Source organism: Rhinoraja longicauda, chromosome 25 (genome assembly GCF_053455715.1).
Source record: "Rhinoraja longicauda isolate Sanriku21f chromosome 25, sRhiLon1.1, whole genome shotgun sequence".
Lineage (NCBI taxonomy): Eukaryota > Metazoa > Chordata > Chondrichthyes > Rajiformes > Arhynchobatidae > Rhinoraja > Rhinoraja longicauda.
This window is the reverse complement of record NC_135977.1, coordinates 34,225,286-34,244,423: the sequence shown is the minus strand read 5'-3', so window position 1 is coordinate 34,244,423 and position 19,138 is coordinate 34,225,286. Positions and strand designations below refer to the sequence as shown.

The 19,138-nt window shown below is 45.3% G+C and overlaps 1 protein-coding gene across 1 annotated transcript in view; it reads left to right on the top strand.

Moving 5' to 3' along the window:
- Window positions 1-868: 868 nt before the first annotated feature.
- The window catches only part of kremen1 (kringle containing transmembrane protein 1), a 204,352-nt gene continuing 186,082 nt past the window's right edge, over window positions 869-19,138 (top strand). Inside the window, exon 1 of the mRNA XM_078421279.1 lies at window positions 869-1,070. Within this exon, the coding sequence (XP_078277405.1) occupies window positions 989-1,070 (82 nt within the window). The 5' untranslated portion in view covers window positions 869-988. The remainder of the gene's footprint in view (window positions 1,071-19,138) is intronic.

Genomic DNA, 19,138 nt, shown 5'->3' with positions numbered 1-19,138 from the left:
ACATGGCTCTATACACATGGCACATACACACGGCTCTATACACATGGCTCTATACACATGGCTCTATACACGTGGCTCTATACACATGGCACATACACACGGCTCTATACACATGGCTCTATACACATGGCTCAATATTCTCCAGAAAAATGAGCCTGGTTTCATTGCTACACCTCGGCCCTGGCCTCGGCTCCATTGCAGCATTTCCACTTCCGCGTTTGAATTCCACGCAAAGATAACGAGCAGAAGATCTCGTCCGATCCCATGGGTTTCTGCCAGACGTTTAACTGGGGTCCAGACTTGGATACACAATAACCCTGCCAGGCAACACCGGGAGATTTCTGCCCATCTCCCGGACAATTCTGACTGCAATTCTCATTGAGATGCTTTGTGCGATCTTGTCTTGCATTTTCTGAGTTGCTCTTCATCGGACGGCAATCCTCACACACACACACTCCTCAAGAAGGGTCTCCACCCAAAACGTCACCCATTCCTTCTCTCCAGAGACGCTGCCTGTCCCGCTGAGTTACTCCAGCACTCTGTGTCTATCCTTGCACACATGTTCTTTTCTTGCAAAGCGGCGCTAAATATTGATACTTTATTGAGGGAGTGGGGGGCGTGGAGAGTGATTTGGGCTTCATTTCCTGGGTGGGCGGTGAGAGAGTGACCGGAGTGGGGACCCTCGCTGCCAGGTGCGGACAGAGCGCAGCGCAACGCTGCTGTCGGCTCAGTCTCTCAAGCAGGTTTAAAGCCACGCTTCCTGTCACATGCTGCTAGTAATAGGATCCCTCCCTCCCTCTCTCCCTCCCTCTCTCCCCCTCCCTCTCCCCCTCCCTCTCCCCGGGCCCTCCCTCCCTCCCTCCCTCTCCCCGGGCTCTCCCTAGGTACCGCTGGAGTTAGGGATCAGAGGTGTGAGAGGTGACACCAGGCACCAACCTGCCTCGCCTGCGCCGCTACATCCACCTGCCCCCCAGTCTCCGCCTGAGCGATGCCGTCCTGGGCACAAGCGCTCGCCCTTTACATGCGACTCGGATACATAGTCACCATCGGATGGGCAGAGTTCAACACCGGTGAGTCCAGTCCATTCGCTGCCGTCAAAGCGCGATTTTCTTTTAAAATTCCACACTGGTGCAATCCTTCTTTTCCAGGAATGTTTCAGTGGCTGCTCTGGCCCCGTGGGTCAGGGGATAGGGTCCCAATTCGCTCACTGAGGGGGGGGGGGGGAGGAGAGAGAGAGGGGGGGGGGAGAGAGAGAGCGAGAGAGAGGGGGGGAGGGAGAGAGAGAGAGAGAGAGAGAGAGAGAGAGAGAGAGAGAGAGAGAGAGAGAGAGAGAGAGAGAGAGAGAGAGAGGAGGGGGGGAGAGAGAGGGGGGAGAGAGAGAGAGAGAGGGGGGAGAGAGAGAGTGGGGAGAGAGAGGGGGAGAGGGAGAGAAAGAGAGAGAGGGGGAGAGAGAGAGAGAGAGAGGGGGGGGGGGAGAGAGAGAGAGGGAGAGAGAGGAGAGAGAGAGAGAGAGAGAGGGTGGGGGAGAAAGAGAGGAGGGGGAGAGGGAGAGAGAGAGAGAGAGAGGGTACATCAACAATCCGGAGGGGGAGAGTTCGGGCTGGGTATTGACCGGTCTCAGAGTTTCAGTAGAGTTTGCTCCATCATTTGCAACTTTGATAAAGACGGTGATGTTTGTTGTAGCGATAGATAAACGTTGTCGTACACAGGTAGATACAATTTCAATGATAAAATGAGCAGTTAGATACGTCGATGAATGTACGTGTGTAAATAGTCATGTACGTGTGTAAATATGTCCCTTAATGTATAGATAAACAAGTAAGTAAATAAATATGTATAAAATGTATTAAACAGAAAAGCATATTTGACTGGGTAAATGTAAAAAAATTGTCCCTAGTGGGATAATGTTAATGTGCGAGGATCGCTGGGCGGCGCGGACTTGGTGGGCCGAAAGGGCCTGTTTCCGCGCTGTATATATATGATATGATATGATATGATATGATATGATATAGATAGGATGTGTAAGACGGAACTGCAGATGCTGGTTTAAACCGAAGATTGACCACAAAATGCTGGAGTAACTCAGCGGGACAGGCAGCATCTCCGGAGAGAAGGAATAGGTGATGTTTCGGGTCGAGAAGTGGGGTCTGAAGAAGGGTCTCGATCCGAAACGTCACCCATTCCTTCTCTCCTGAGATGCTGCCTGTCCCGCTGAGTTACTCCAGCATTTTGTGTCTATCTTAAGCATATAGATAGACAGATAACTATATGTGAAGTTAAACATGTCGGTTGGATAAGGGTTACCGAGAGATGCGGAAGACAGATAAGTGGATAGTGGGGATAGATAGTTAAATGCACGGTGGTTCCAGCAGACAGACTCTGCGTGATCCGTTTAATCTCCTGTCTGTACAGTCGGCCAGTACACCGGGAGATTAAATGTACACATGCCCGGGCACAGACAGGTCCACACATCAGGCAAAAGCTGGCAACACGCAGCTAGCCGAGGCAAGCGGTTAATGTGGACCATGCAGCTATCCGAGGCAAGCTGTTAATGTGGACCATGCAGCTATCCGAGGTTAATGTGGACCATGCAGCTATCTGAGGTTAATGTGGACCATGCAGCTATCCGAGGTTAATGTGGACCATGCAGCTATCCGAGGCAAGCTGTTAATGTGGTTCGGGTCTGGTCCATAACATGTCAGCGTTTCGCTGCCATAAAGCAATGACTGTTGCTGCCAACGCGCTCGGCGAACATGATAGCTTCCAATGTGTGGCCACAGTTGTGTTTACAGCAAGATCACGGATCAATATGTAATTGATGCGTGTATTTGACAGCGTGTGTCTGAGCTGACCACCCGAATGTGATTTCGCCCTCTCCCCTGTAAAGGAGACGTTGATAACTGGCGGTGGGCGCCCTGGAAACTCAGTTGAACATCTTGAAGTTCTTTATTGCTTTTTATGGTGAAAGGAAAGCGTGCAAATACTCAGTGCTGAAACGCTGCGTGTGTTTAACGTGGCCCAGGAAATGCAGTGCGTTTCTTGTCCTAATTAAAGACCCTCGCACTCGACAAAAGTAAAAAAAAACCTGGAGTAGTCAGACTTGGTCTCATCAAAGAAGAAAGAAAAGTTTATTTTGCTGTTAATTGTGGCGGTGGCGCTTGATTGAGAAAGCCCGCTTCCCATTGTTGTTCAGGGGGGTCTGACAGCCACTGAATGCCACATCTGCGGCTAACAGATGCAGGGTCTCCCGTGTTGCAACGTTAAAGCTGCTCTCTACACCCCCTACAAAGCCCGCTACACCCCCTGACCATGACAGCCAGCAACTGCCGCTCTCAGTGCAAAGCGAAGCGAAGCGAAGCGTGGGTGTCTGCAAATCCTTTACAATCCCCAGACCAACTCGCAGCCAGTCCCGCTCCAGGAGACAGCCTGACATGGGGACAAGTAAACTAAACTGCTGATGCTGCAAAGTCTGGTCGTCCTCGCTCATTCTGAAGAGGGGTCCAGCCCCTAGACGTAGCTTGTCCATTCTCTAACCCGCCGGCTTCCCCAAGGAAGGCCAATTCACTGGACGTTTTCAAGAGGGAGTGAGGTTTAGCTCTTAGGGCCAACGGAATCAAGGGATATGGGGGGAAAGCAGGGACGGGGTACTGATTTTGGACGATCAGCCATGATCATATTGATCATAAAATGCTGGAGGGTCTCGACCTGAAACGTCACCCATTCCTTCTCTCCTGAGATGCTGCCTGACCTGCTGAGTTACTCCAGCATTTTGTGAATAAATAACTTCGATTTGTACCAGCATCTGCAGTTATTTTCTTACACATCATATTGATCATGGTTGGTCGGGCGGTGCTTGGCTCGAAGGGCCGAGTGGCCTACTCCTGCACCTATTTTCTATGTTTCTGTTTCCAGTGCCCTGTGTCTGGGTCATTGTAGATCATCTTCGAGTCTTGGGTGGGGATAACGGGAGGTTAGTCTGAAACACGGTTTGGCGACCCTGGCCGCCCAATGTAGGTTGTGACACGGACACGGACACGGGGATTCGGCCGGTGCTGACTCCAGGTCAGAGGCACAGAGACGATGCTGGAACAAGGAAGTGGGGTCGCGCTGCAAATCTTCTCGCTATGTTATTGTTACTTCAGAGTATAGGAAGGAATTGCTGGTTTAAACCGAAGATAGACACAAAATGCTGGAGTAACTCAGCGGGACAGGCAGCATGGAGAGAAGGAATGGGTGACGTTTAGGTTCAGAAGAAGCATCTCTCCAGAGACGCTGCCTGTTCGCTGAGTTACTCCAGCTTTCTATGTCTATTGTTACTTCAGATGTGATCACACAAGAAGAACGTCCATATAAAGAACTCGGGGTAGAAGGTGACAATTTAAAAAACAAATTCCTTAACAAACTGAAAACCACGCTGGTGTAATTTTGAATGATCCACACAGTAATACTTAAAGATTTGATTCTGTTTATTAACTGCACATGTTGTCGGACGGCAATTATTTATTGAAGTGGCTACGTAACACTTGTTCATCCAGACCCAGGGTCCTTTGCTCATGTTGTACCAGTGCAGTAAACCCAGAGACTGGATTAAAAATAGAGGAAATGTTGGGTTTAAACCTTGCCTTGAGATGAGTTTTAACATAATCTCCATTGAAAGGTGATGTCAGTGAGGGGAAACTTGAATCGGGCGGAACGCAGAGCCGTTCCTGGGAAGCAGATTCTCTGTATATGGTACATAATATGTTTTACAACTGGATATCCAGCCAAACGACTTGTCACTTGATTCCCACGTTCAAGGAGGTCCCCCAGTAACATTTCGAAGGAAATAGAATTGAACAGTAAATGCTGGTGTCAAATATTTTTTGATGTGAACAATGTATTTCTGTGATTCAACGTGCTTTCATTGCATTAGCCGCTGGCTGGCACTAGATACAACTATTGTTGAGTGGAAACAACGACAAACTAAGGGGGGGGGGGGGGGGGGGGGGGGAGAAGAGAGAGAGAGGGAGAGGGAGAAAAAACGCCATCACCTGCAGTGATTTCAAAGCAGGAATGTAATCTTGTGGCTTCAGACCAGATTATAAACTATTCAAGTTTTGCTCAGGAAATCTGTCATGTTAGCACCCTTCAATTAGACCAGAGCCTTGTAATTGTTGCCAGATAGCCATTATTGACTACACACCACACACATAAATAAGAAAAAAACAGTCTCTTTTTATTTAACCCTCTGTTGCCAGTGACCCGATGAAAACTCTGGGTCAATGGCATAATAACATTCGATATCTTTACTTATATCGCAAACAATTTGGATCCAGGAAGGGGAATGCTGGGATATTAGCCAAGCACGGATGCCAGTTGCAATCAAAGCAATTGTATGTCTGTGGTAATATTATTTATTTAATGTTTCCATTCTGTTAAAACAGTGGATCCAAACCAATTGTTCGTACTGGGTGATCATTCCTTCTCAACAGAGCCCACATCATTGTTGGCTGGGGGGGGGGTGGGGGGGGGGGATATCCAAGGAACCAGTAAAATGCCATGAGATCTTCAGTGTTCTCTTGAGTAGGCAGTGTTGAACAGAGTTGAGCAGTTCCTTCATCTGCACCACCTCTCACTGTGGAGGCTTCCTGTTATCGTAGATTGGGTGTGGAGTTCACACCCCAAGTGTATGAACACAATTGAGATTACTAGCAACAGAATTAGGTCTACAGTGATAAGCATATTCAAGCATATAACACACACTCCACATGTAGACAGCATTAATAGAGTCATAGAGTGATACAGTGTGGAAACAGGCCCTTCGGCACAACTTGCCCAATCCGGCTAACATGTCGCAGTCCCACCTGCTGCGCTTGGTCCATATCCCTCCAAACCTGTCCTATCCATGTACCCGTCCAACTGTTTGTTAAATGTTGGGATAGTCCCAGTCTCAACTACCTCCTCTGGCAGCTTGTTCCATACACCCACCACTACCGGGCGGCACGGTGGCGCCGTCTGTATGGAGTTTGTACGTTCTCCCCGTGACCTGCGTGGGTTTTCTCCGAGATCTTCGGTTTCCTCCCACACTCCAAAGACGTAGAGGTATGTAGGTTAATTGACTGGGCAATATGTAAAAATTGTCCCTAGTGTGTGTAGGATAGTGTTAATGTGCGGGGATCGCTGGGCGGCACGGCCTCGGTGGGCAGAAGGGCCTGTTTCTGCACTGTATCTCTAAATCTAAAAAAGAAAATCTACCGTTAAGAAAACCCCAGCCATCTATTGTTCCATATTTAATACATATTTAGTTGCCACATAACATGATAAAACAGAAGTTGTTTAAAACATGATGTAACTAATGTATGATTCATAAAGTTATCTGAAATACGGCACTTAGGCCCAACACATCCATGCTGACCATGAAGCCCCCATCAATCTAGTCCCATTTGCCCACACACTGCCCATATCCCTCTCAACCTTTAGCATCCATATACTTGTCCAGATATATTCTGCCCTTCGAGCCAGCACCACCATGGCTGATCATCAAAAATCAGTACGCCATTCCTGTTTTTCCCCCATATCCCTTGATTTCTTTAGTCCTAAGAGCTAAATCTAACTCTCTTGAAAACATCCAGTGAATTGGCCTCCACTGCCTTCTGTGACAGAGAATTCCACACATTCACGGTGAAACGTTTCTCCTCATCTCAGCCCTAAATGGCCTACCCCTTATTCTTAAACTCTGACCCCTGGTTCTGGACTCCCCCATCATCGGGAACAGTTTTTTTAATATGTTTCCATAAGATCTTCTCTCTTCCTTCTAAATTCCAGTGAAGCAAAGCCCAGTCGACCCATTCTTTCATCATATGTCAGTCCCACCATCCCGGGAATTAACCTGGTGAACCTACGCTGCACTCCCTCAATAGCAATAATGTCCTTCCTCAAGTCAGGAGACTAAAATTGCACACAATACTCCAGGTGCGGTCTCACCAGAGCCCTGTACAACTGCAATAGGACCTCCTTACTCCTAAACTCAAATCCTCTCGCAATGAAGGTCAACATGCCATTAGCTTTCTTCACTGCCTGCTGTACCTGTATGCTTACTTTCAGTGACTGGTGTACAAGGACACCCATGTCTCGTTGCACCACCCTTTTCCTAACCTGACACCATTCAGATAATAATCTGCCTTCCAGTTCTTGACACCAAAGTGGTTAACCTCACATTTATACGCCATGCATCTGCCCACTCACCCAACCTGTCCAAGTCACTCTGCAGCCTCATAGGCAATAGGCAATAGACAATAGACAATAGGTGCAGGAGTAGGCCATTCGGCCCTTCGAGCCAGCACCGCCATTCAATGTGATCATGGCTGATCATTCACAATCAGTACCCCATTCCTGCCTTCTCCCCATACCCCCTGACTCCGCTATCTTTAAGAGCTCTATCCAGCTCTCTCTTGAAAGCATCCAGAGAATTGGCCTCCACTGCCTTCTGAGGCAGAGAATTCCACAGATTTACAAATCTGAGTGAAAAAGATTTTCTTCATCCCCGTTCTAAATGGCCCACCCCATATTCTTAAACTGTGAACACTGGTTCGGAATCCCCCAACATTGGGAACATGTTTCCTGCCTCTAACATGTCCAATCCCTTAATAATCTTATATGTTTCGATAAGATCCCCTCTCATCCTTCTAAATTCCAGTGTATACAAGCCCAGTCGCTCCAGTCTTTCAACATATAACAGTCCCGCCATTACGGGAATTAACCTAGTGAACCTACACTGCACGCCCTCAATAGCAAAACAAAATTAGAAACAGTTTTAAAACAGTATAAAGTTCAAGTAGGTCTGTGCCGGTTCACTGTGCGATGTGGCCATCCAGCTCAGCAGGACTGGTTCATAGCAGCTATGGCCCTGGGGATGAAGCTGTTCCTGAGTCTGGAGGTGCGGGCGTAGAAGGCCTTGTTGCGTCTGCCCGATGGTAGAATTTCGAACAGACTATTGCAGGGGTGTGAGGAGTCTTTGTGAATTCTGGTGGCTTTTCTGAGGCATTGTGTGTTGTAGATGCCCTCCAATGCTGGTAGCTATGTTCACGATAGTCTTCTGAGCTCTATGAGCTCTAACCTTTTTTACACAAAGGGCAGTAGGTGTATGGAAAGTACTGCTGGAGGGGGTAGTTGAGGCAGGTACTAGCACAACATTTAGGAAACATTTAGACAGGTACATGAATTGAATAGGTTTGGTGGGATATGGGTCAAATGCAGGCAGGTGGGATTAGTGTAGTTGGGGCATGTTGGTCGGCATGGGCAAGTTGGGCCATTAGGCCTGTTGTATGACACCATGACTCTTCTACCTAATAGCAAATTATGGAACATTTGCAAATTCAGACTGCACAGGACTTGGAGAGTTCAAATTAAATTGAGAAATTATGAGAAATTATTATCTCTAAACATGCTTGAGAAGGTGGTGGTGAAGCTCCTTGAACTGTCTCTCTTGTAAAGGTCCTATTGGGGAAGGTTTGCCCTTGGATTAGAAGCTGAAATAATGAAGAAACAGCAACTTATTTCCAAGCAGAATCATTTGGCAGAGCACCTGCAGGTAGTGGTAGAACATAGAATAGTAAAGCACAAGAACAGGCCCTTCGGCCCACAATGTCAATGCTGAACATGATGCCAAGACTAGCACTGACCTCCCTGCACATACCCCACATCCCTGCATTCCCCGAGTATCCATATGCCTACTTCTTAAATGCCCTGAACGTATCTGTTTCAACCACCCTTTGAAGCACATCCCTCTGGAAGGCAACTCCGGACTGTCAAAGCCGCCACAGACAGACATAAAAACATCTTTTTTCCACGAGCAGTAGCTCTACTCAATAACCAAAAGTCTGTAGCCTCTTTTTGCTCTGGTATTTTATTTCATTCTTCACATGTTTAAATTCTAATGTTTTATTTTTAATTGTCTACTGTGTATCATGTTGTTACTTGCGAGCAAAGCACCAAGGCAAATTCCTTGTATGTATACATACTTGGCTAATAAAATCTATTCAATTCAATTCAATTCACCCCTGACTTTGCATTCCAGGCACTCACCGCCCTCCGTTAACTTTGCCCTTCTCACCTTTAAGCTATGCCCTCTAGGCGTTGATTTTTCCCTGAGGAAAAAACATTCTGACTGTCTCACCTCTCTGTGCCACTCATAATTTTATATACTTCTATCAGGTCTCCCCACAACCGCAGGCATTCCAGACAAAACAATCCAAATCTGCCCAAACTCTCCCTATCGCTAGTACCCCCTAATCCAGGTATAATTCTGGTAAACCTCCTCTGCACCCTTTCCAAACCTCCTTATCCTTCCTTTATTGAGGCAACCACAACGGAAGACCATACTCCAAACGCAGTCCTATATAGCTGCATCATGACTTCCTGACTCTTATATGGTAGTATGGTGGTAGAGCCACTGCCTGACAACGTCAGAGACCCGGGTTCGATCCTGACTACAGGTGCTGCGTGGCCTGCGTGAGTTTTCTCCGAGATCTTTGGTTTCCTCCCACACTCTAAAGATGTACAGGTTTGTAGGTTAATTGGCTTGGCATACCTGTAAAAATTGTCCCTGGTGTGTGTAGGATGGCGTTAGTGTGCAGGGATCGCTGGTCGGTGCGGACTCGGTGGGCCGAAGGGCCTGTTTCCGTGTTGGATCTCTAAAACTAAAACATCTCCTCATATGAAAGCAGGCATACCACACACCTCCTTTATCACTCAATCTACTTGTGTTGCCACTTGCAGGGAGTTTTGGATTTAGTCCCCAGGATCTCTCTGTACATCAATGCTGCTGAGGAACCTGCCATTATCTGTACATTTTCCCCTTACCTGACCTCTCAAAGTGCAACACCTCACAATTGCTCAGTTTTAAAATCCATCTGCCATATTTCCGCCCATTTCTGTTGCTGATCTAGATACCGCTGTATGCTTTGACAGCCTTCCTCATAATCTGCACCCCAGCAATCTTGGTGTCACCTGCAAACTTACTAACCAACCCATCTCGGTTTACGTCCAAATCATTTATATTTATCGCAAACAAATGCAGGTCCAGCACAGATCCCTGGATTACAGACCACCAGCCCAAATATTGTCCTTCCATCACAGCATTTGGCAGAGTACCTGCAGGTAGTGGTAGAACATAGAACATGCCCAACTAGCCCATGCCAACCAACTTGAACTTATGCTGCCTGACCCACTGAGTTACTCCAGCATTTTGTGTCTATCATGGGATACATAACCTCTAATAGCATTCAGATGTCATCAGGATATCCAATGGGAATACTCTTCACTTACTGGATGGGTGCAGCATAGTATTGGTTTTGACATTGGCACTGGTTCATTATCACACGTACCAAGATATAGTGAAAAAAATTGTTTGGCATTCTATCCAGATAAAAACATCCAGACATGATTACAATCAGAAAACATACAAAAGTGGTTCAAAGAGAAAGGATACATAGTGCAAAATATAGTGTTAAAGTTACAGAGAAAGTGCAGATTTAAAAATGGTGCAAGGTTCGAGAAGAGCAACAACTATGGAAATGCTTGACACAATCATGGGTAAAGCAGTCAGTTTGACTGGTACTCTAACAAATATCCTAAAGACTTATTCCACTTCACTGCTGAGCAAGGGTCGAGAGGGCTATGGGCCAAATTGAGGCATATGGGCTGAGCCCAGTGTTCCGTCTTGGATGGGACATGTTTCTGTGCGATATGGCTCTATGACTGACAGTGGCTGCTTAGTGCAGCAGACATAAAGCCCACTGTGGGAATTTGCCGACACTGGTCCAACAGCACTTCTCATAAACTCTACCACCACGAGAGACAAAGACAGTAGAATCATAGGAACTCCACCAGGTGACAGATATGGAAGACAGTGAGATCAAGTGTGGAGAATACTAATATCCAGAGTCAGTTTGAGATTAAAGAGGAGGAGGTGGGGTTCTTGAAGAGCATTAAGGTGGATAACTTTCCCAGGACCTGATGGAATTTAAGCCAGGTTATTGAGAGAGGCAAGAGAGATTGCCTTCATGGCGATCTTTGCGTCTTCTCTAGCCACAAGCAAAGTTCTGGAGAACTGGAGAGTAGCTAGTGTTGTTCCTTTATGTAAGAAGAGAAGTAGAGAGTATCAGGTGAGTTATAGGCCAGTGAGCCTCATGATACTGATAGGGACACCATTGGAGAGGATTCTTCAGGATAGGATTTACTCCCATTTGCGAGAATGGATTAATTAGGGACAATCAGCATGGGTTTGTAAACAGCTGGCCATGTTTTAATAACTCAATCGAGTTTGTTGAGGAGGTGACGAGGGTGATCAACGAGGAGCAGAATTAGGCCATTTGGCCCATGAAGTCCAATCCGCCATTCAATCATGACTGATCAATCTTTCCCTCTCAACCCCATTCTCCTGCCTTCTCCCCATAACCTCTGACATCCGCACTAATGAAGGATCTATCTATCTCTGCCTTAAAAATATCCATTGACGGCCTCCACAGCCGTCTGTGGCAAGGAATTCCGCACATTCACCACCCTCTAACTAAAGACATTCCTCCTAATCTCCTTCCTGAAGGAACGTCCCTTAATTCTGAGGCTATAGCCTCTGGTCCTACACTCTCCCACTAGTGGAAACATCCTCTCCACATTCATTCCATCCAAGCCCTTCACTATTTGACAAATAGTGAATCTCTTGAGAAAAGGAATAGGTGACCTTTAATGAAGGGTCTCAACCCAAATTGTCACCTATTCCTTTTCTCCAGAGATCCTGCCTGATCCACTGTGTTAATCTAGCATTCTGTGTCTGTCTTTGGTGTAAAGCAGCGTCACCAGTTCCTTCTTACATGTTATGTATCCAATGTTATCCATTGTAAATTTCCCCGGTGTGGGACGAATAAAGGAATATATTATGATTATTATTATTATTATTATGTTGTAGGCATCAGATTCTCGATTGGTATTGAGATACCCCATGTTAAATGAGATTCTACTGTCTGTTACTGCATTCAAAATGGACAGTTAAACTGTCATCCAGTGCACTCTGCATTAAATGGATGCCCAAATCCTCATTGCCATTACTCATTTAGTATCATCACATTACCATCATACATCCTTGTGAACCTCAAAAAACAAGTGAGGTTTTTTTGTTGTAGATAACTTTCCCTTAGCCAGGGACAGAACTTAAATTGTGCTCACAGATTTTAGAATCGGGCTTTTACCCTCACTTTCTGACTTCAAAGGAAGAGTGCAGCTATTTGAGTTAAGCCAATGACAGAGCATTAAGAATGGCTATTATTCCTCATTATCACAAACAGGCTCATACTTTGCAAAGCACACCTTTCACTGTTTTATATCAGATGCTAGTTTTATAGCTGTTGAAAACCTGAAAATGACAGAAATGCACCGTAGATCTGGCACATTTTATGAAGCTGAACAAAGTGGCCATTTCACAACTCTGGCCTATCATTGGAGCAGAACATATCTCTGCTTTACTAATTGTTTGAAAGTGAAAAGGGAACATAAGTGTAAGGCTGGATCAATGTTCCAGGACAATGATTGACCTCTGACATGTATCAGAACTTAAGACAGACTACAAAATGCTGGAGTAACTCAGCGGGACGGGCAGCATCTCTGGAGAGGAGGAACGGGCGAGATCCTCCTTCAGACTCTTGAGTAACTGCTGAGTTACTCCAGCACTTTGTGTCTATCTTTGGTTTAAACTAGCATCTGCAGTTCCTTCCTACACATGTATCAGAACTTGTTAATTTCTGAAATAATTCAATCAAGTGACGATGGCAAAATATCTAAATGTATGATTTATTTCCAAAATGCAGTTATATTAATCCACAGGCCTATTTCATTAGGGCAAGCTTGTCAGGGCAATTACTGTATTCAATTGTTCCGTTTTGTTTCTCTGTATGTATATTAACCACATGAAAAACAATAACCACAATCACTGCACATACCAGGAACTTGTGCTAAACCCTTTAAGTTTCCTTTTTGGCGACTGGCACTGGAAATTTGTTCCATATGTTGCTCACCCTTCCTCAGACCTGTATATTTATGTCAGATTCCATTATTTACAATGTATGCTGCTGTTCTACAAAGCTTCAGAAGAACTGAGCTGCAAGCATGCTGAATCAGTTCATAACTATGAATGAATCTAATCAATTCATGCCTTCCACTTCTCAACAAGGCGGGTGCAATGAAACAAATTGAAGCGTGCCTAAAATCCAGCATGACTTATTACCATTCATTTGCTAATTACAGTCAAATAGATTACCACGTTGGTGGATGTGGAAATGAGAGCTGTGGAATTCTCTGCCACAGAAGGCAGTAGAGTCCAATTCACTGGATGAATTTTAAAGAGAGTTAGATAGAGCTCTGGGGCCTAGTGGAATCATGGGATATGGGGAGAAGGCAGGCACGGGTTACTGATTGTGGATGATCAGCCATGATCACAATGAATGGCGGTGCTGGCTTGAAGGGCCAAATGGCCTCCTCCTGCACCTATTTTCTATAAAAAAAGAATGTGAAAAGTTTCAGGATCAAAGTTTGTTGTAAGGATGGCATTTGTTGGACATAGGGCAGGTTGCCTTTACATGAAACCTCTCCCAAGACTGACTAAGGAATGGATGAGAGATATGAGTGAATGAGAGATATCCAACCCACGTTAATTTCTTTCAAGTAATGGCCACTGAAACTTGGCGATTGTATAGGATATTGACATTGGTGATGAGCCCAACAGGTATTGCCCTTCCCTTACTTCCCTTCAATAGATGGTGTGGAACTGATCTCCCTGTTGCAGTCCATGTGGTCTGTAACATAAAAGGACAAAATGATTCCAGAGCCACCACCAGAGTTTGCGGTTTAGATGAAATATATAAAGTGCATAATCATTGCTCTCGTTGTTAATGATGCCATTTGTAAGATTGCAGCCTTGGAATTGATCCCAGCGATCCATTACACTCAATGAACTGAAATACTTCACCAGTAGATTAGGCAATATTGTAATGAAGGAAGATTTAATGAGCCAAATGCTTCAAAAGGCAACCATGCCACAAGTTGGCCTCTCTTAGCTTTCATGATAACGTCCATTGATTAGCACAGTATCTACTATTGATTGCAGTTGTTGAGTATTGCTATCTGTACAGAGGGATCTTGGGCTCCAAGTCCATAACTCCCTGAAAGTGGCAACACAAACACATAGAGTGATAAAGAATGCATGTGGTACGCTTGCCTTCATTGGTTGAGTCATTGAGCACAAGAGTCAGAAAGTCATAATTCAGCTTTGTAAGATTTTGGTTTGACCGCATTTGGAGTATTGTGAGCTGTTCTGTTCACCCAATTACAGGTGGCTTGGATTGGAGGGTAATAGCTACAAGGAGAGGTTAGACAGACTTGGATTGGTTTCTCTGGAACGCTGGAGATTGAAGGGAGACCTGATAGAAGTTTATAAATTGAGAGATACAGACATGGGAGGCAGCAGAACCCTTATCCCAGGATGAAAATATCAAATATTGGAGGGCCTAGCTTTAAGGTAAGAGGGGCAAAGTTTAACAGAGATGTGTGGACCAAGCCTTTGTACCCAGAGGGGATGGGTGCGTGTAACACACTGCTCGTGGTGGTAGTGGAGATAGATACAATAGTGGTGTTGAAGAGGAGTATGGATATGCAGGGAATGGAGGGATATGGATTATGTGCAGGCAGAAAGGAGTTTGTCTTGGCATCATGTAGTATAAGAAAATAACTGCAGATGCTGGTACAAATCGATTTATTCACAAAATGCTGGAGTAACTCAGCAGGTCAGGCAGCATCTCGGGAGAGAAGGAATGGGTGACGTTTCGGTCCCAAGGAAGCAGATGTCTTGGCATCATGTTTGGCACAGACTTTATGCATCAAAGGACCGGTTCCTGAGTTGGACTGTTCTCTGTTCTATGAACAGCGAACATTAATTGTGGAAAGTAAAATGAGATTAGCGTAGGATTAGTGTAAAATGGAGGCTTGATGGTTGGCCCAGCCTTTGTGGGGCAAGGGGCTATTTCTACACTGTATGACTCTGCTGTATTCCTCCAATCACTTTGTGAGCACGTGCAGTGGGCGAAGGGTGCGTGTTTTCTGTTGCTCCTGGAGATTCCTGCTCATCAGAAGTCCCTGACCTGCAGCATCCCTGAGTAGCTGCAGAACACTGATGGTTCTGCACTGCACTCTCGTCTGCACCAGCTTCCTCTGCTCAACTCTCTGTCTTCCTGGATCCAGTCATGGTTGATTATCCAAGCTGCTGTAATATAGGCCTGGATCCACTGCTTTGCAAATGTTTATTTTTCTAGACATCTGAAGACCCTGTGAGACAAATAGCTTGAATTGGAGCTGCCAAGGTAAGGATGCTTCAAGGTGGCATGATGCACATGATCATTAATCATTTGGTGTTGAGTTGGTTTGTGTGCTTAAACATTGTATTCAGCATATCTGAATGGCACTGGGTCCATCACCAGGTAACAGTGAGGTCGTGACTACATTTCTCATGAGCATGTACTTATTGCCACAGCCTGTAAGTACGTGAGGTGATATATATGGATGAACATCTCTGATTCGCTCTCATCATGAGTCAAGAGCCAAATGTTTTATTGTAATGTCCCAGATAGAACAATGAAATTCTTACTTGTTGCAGCACAACAGAATATGTAAACACAGTACACTGTAAATAATATGATAAACGAGAGAGAAAAAAAGATCAGTGTGTGTATATATATGCATACTCACAAGTACACACACACACACATATATATATATCCATATACATATATGTACATATATATATGCACACACACACACACACACACACACACACACACACACATATATATATGTTATATGTATATACACACACATACTCGAAAAATAAACAATAGTAGGGATATTGTCTATTTCTATTGTCTATTGTCTAATAATAATAATAATAATAATAATAATAATAATAATAATAATAATAATAATAATAATAATAATAATAATAATAATAATAATAATATAATGATAATAACAATAATAATAGTCTATTGTAGTTCAGAGCTTATTTGAGGTTGTGGTGTTTAATAGCCTGATGGCTGTAGGGAAGAAGCTGTTCCTGAACCTGGACGTTACAGTTTTCAGGCTCCTGTACCTTCTTCCTGATGGCAGGGGTGAAATGAGTGCGTGGCCAGGGTGGTGTGGGTCTCTGATGATGCAGGCTGCCTTTTTGAGGCAGCGACTCCGATAAATCCCTTCGATGGTGGGGAGGTCAGAGCTGATGATGGACTGGGCAGTGTTCACAACCTTTTGCAGTCTTTTCCGCTCCTGGGCATTCAAGTTGCTGAACCAGGCCATGATGCAACCAGTCAATATGCACTCTACCCTACATATCATTCTTTTATCTGCAAATAACAAAGAACTGCAGATGCTGATTGATACACAAAACAACACAAAGTGCAGCAGTAACTGAGCAGGTCATGCCGCTGCATGTTCTCCAGAGATGCAGCCTGACCTGCTGAGTTACTCCAGCACTTTGTGTCCTAACTTGGCATCATGTTTGGCACAAGTATTGTGGGCCGAAGGTCCCATTCCTGTGCTGTACTGTTCTGTGTTCTCTGTTCTATGTTCTATGTAATGAAAATGTAATAAGAAGAAAATAAGAGCAGACACAGGCTCATGACCTCTCAATCCTGTGCCCGCTTCAATATGTGGTCTCAGTGGCGCAACGGTAGAGTTGCTGCCTTACAGCAAATGCAGCGCCAGAGATTCGAGTTCGATCCCGACTACGGGTGCTGTCTGCATGGAGTTTGTACATTCTCCCCATGACCTGCATGGGTTTTCTCCGAGATCTTTAGTTTCCTCCCACACTCGAAAGAAGTACAAGTTTGTAGGTTAATTGGCTTGGTAGATGTAAAAATTGTCTCTGGTGAGTGCAGGATAGTGTTGGCACTGACGCTGTTGGCACTAGTGTTGGGCTGAAGGGCCTGTTTCTGCGCTGTATCTCTAAACTAAACTAAAAATACGATCATGGCCTCAACTCCTCCTCTCTGCTGTTTCTCCATGGCCTTCAATGTCCAGGTCTTTCAATATCATCCACTCTTTAAATACCCCCAATGATCTAAATCCACAATTCTGGAGATTCACCACCCCCTGTGAAAGGGCGTTCCTATGCACTGTTCCCCTGCCCCTCAATCTTATAACCACGTGGTCTCATTTGAGACTGTTCCACTCTTGAAAACGTCTAAACATTTGCCATCCCATTCAGACTATTAGATGTTTCATTAAATAATTTTTCCAGTCATCAAAGATCTAATTTTCTTTGGTGCTCATGTAGAACGCCCCTCTCATGCTTGATATTCACCTTGTGAATCTGCCTCCAAGGCCCATATATACTTTCTCAAAGTTGTGTACATTGTTCCAGGCGTGGCCTCCTTTATCTGCTCTTTTAAAACATCTCCAGTACACCACTCCTCACGTCTCCAGTACACCAGGTCCATCTCCAGTACACCAGGTCCATCTCCAGTACACCAGGTCCATCTCCAGTACACCACTCCTCACGTCTCCAGTACACCAGGTCCATCTCCAGTACACCAGGTCCATCTCCAGTACACCAGGTCCATCTCCAGTACACCAGGTCCATCTCCAGTACACCAGGTCCATCTCCAGTACACCAGGTCCATCTCCAGTACACCAGGTCCATCTCCAGTACACCAGGTCCATCTCCAGTACACCAGGTCCATCTCCAGTACACCAGGTCCATCTCCAGTACACCAGGTCAATCTCCAATACACCAGGTCAATCTCCAATACACCAGGTCCATCTCCAGTACACCAGGTCCATCTCCAGTACACCAGGTCCATCTCCAGTACACCAGGTCCATCTCCAGTACACCAGGTCCATCTCCAATACACCAGGTCCATCTCCAGTACACCAGGTCCATCTCCAGTACACCAGGTCCATCTCCAGTACACCAGGTCCATCTCCAGTACACCACTCCTCACGGATGACTGCAGGTCCATACATCTCACAATCACTTTCTCTTCGCCCTGTAAAATTGTAACAACTCTAATCTATTAATAAGTTCCAACTGCTTGTAATAAAGGCCAATATATCCTTTATCTTCCTCGCCTGCCTGTTAAATGTTTAGCAATTTGTGCAGAAGGGTGGCCCGATCCACCTTGTATTTTGCTAAGCTGCAACTGTTCTCCATTCGTAATATTCTGCATTTAGCTTGCACTTACCAAAGTGCATGACTGCACACCTTCACAAATATTGTGTTAAAAGTGTTTCCAGTGCGGAATGCAAACCCTGCCGACCGTGCTGCCACCCCTTCACCATTCTGGCCTCCTGTCAGCAAGGAAGATGATGTCCCTGTGGCCCTTGCCGATGCCAAAGGTGGTCAAAAGTGGAATCAATAACCAGGAGGCTTTGTGCACTGTCATTGATCTCTGGCTGCTCTGTAACCAGTTTTAATATCCACCCAATGTTACAGTCGCAGTAAATCATGAGGCTGATATTGAGCCAACCCATTCTCATCAATCATCATCAAAAAACTGGTCAGAAAGCCAAGCAGTAATATGAAAAACACTATAACAGTTTTGAAAAGCCAGTATCAAGTGCTCACCAGAGACCTGCAGGTTCCCCGCAACGCTAACCTCACCCTCCATTGTTGCACCTCCCCCTCAATGACCTCATCCTCCACTGTTGTAGGTTCCCCTCAATGACCTCACCCTCCACTGTTGTACCTCCCCCTCAATGACCTCACCCTCCACTGTTGCACCTCCCCCTCAACACTGACCTCACCCTCACCTGTTGCACCTCCCCTCAATGACCTCACCCTCCACTGTATCACAAAATGCTGGAGTAACTCAGCAGGTCAGGCAGCATCTTGGAGAGAAGGAATTGGTGAAGTTTCGGGTCGAGACCCTTCTTCATTCTCACCCTCCACTGTTGCAGGTTGGAACATTAAAATTCAGCCCTCAGAATGACAACCAGCTGTGATCTGTTTTTCAGTGTTAATAGCATTTTATCTATGTTATCATTAAGATATTGTCACAGAAATCAACAAAACAAGTATTATGAAAATTAATGCTATATTTTCCTCTCTTGACTTAGAATACAA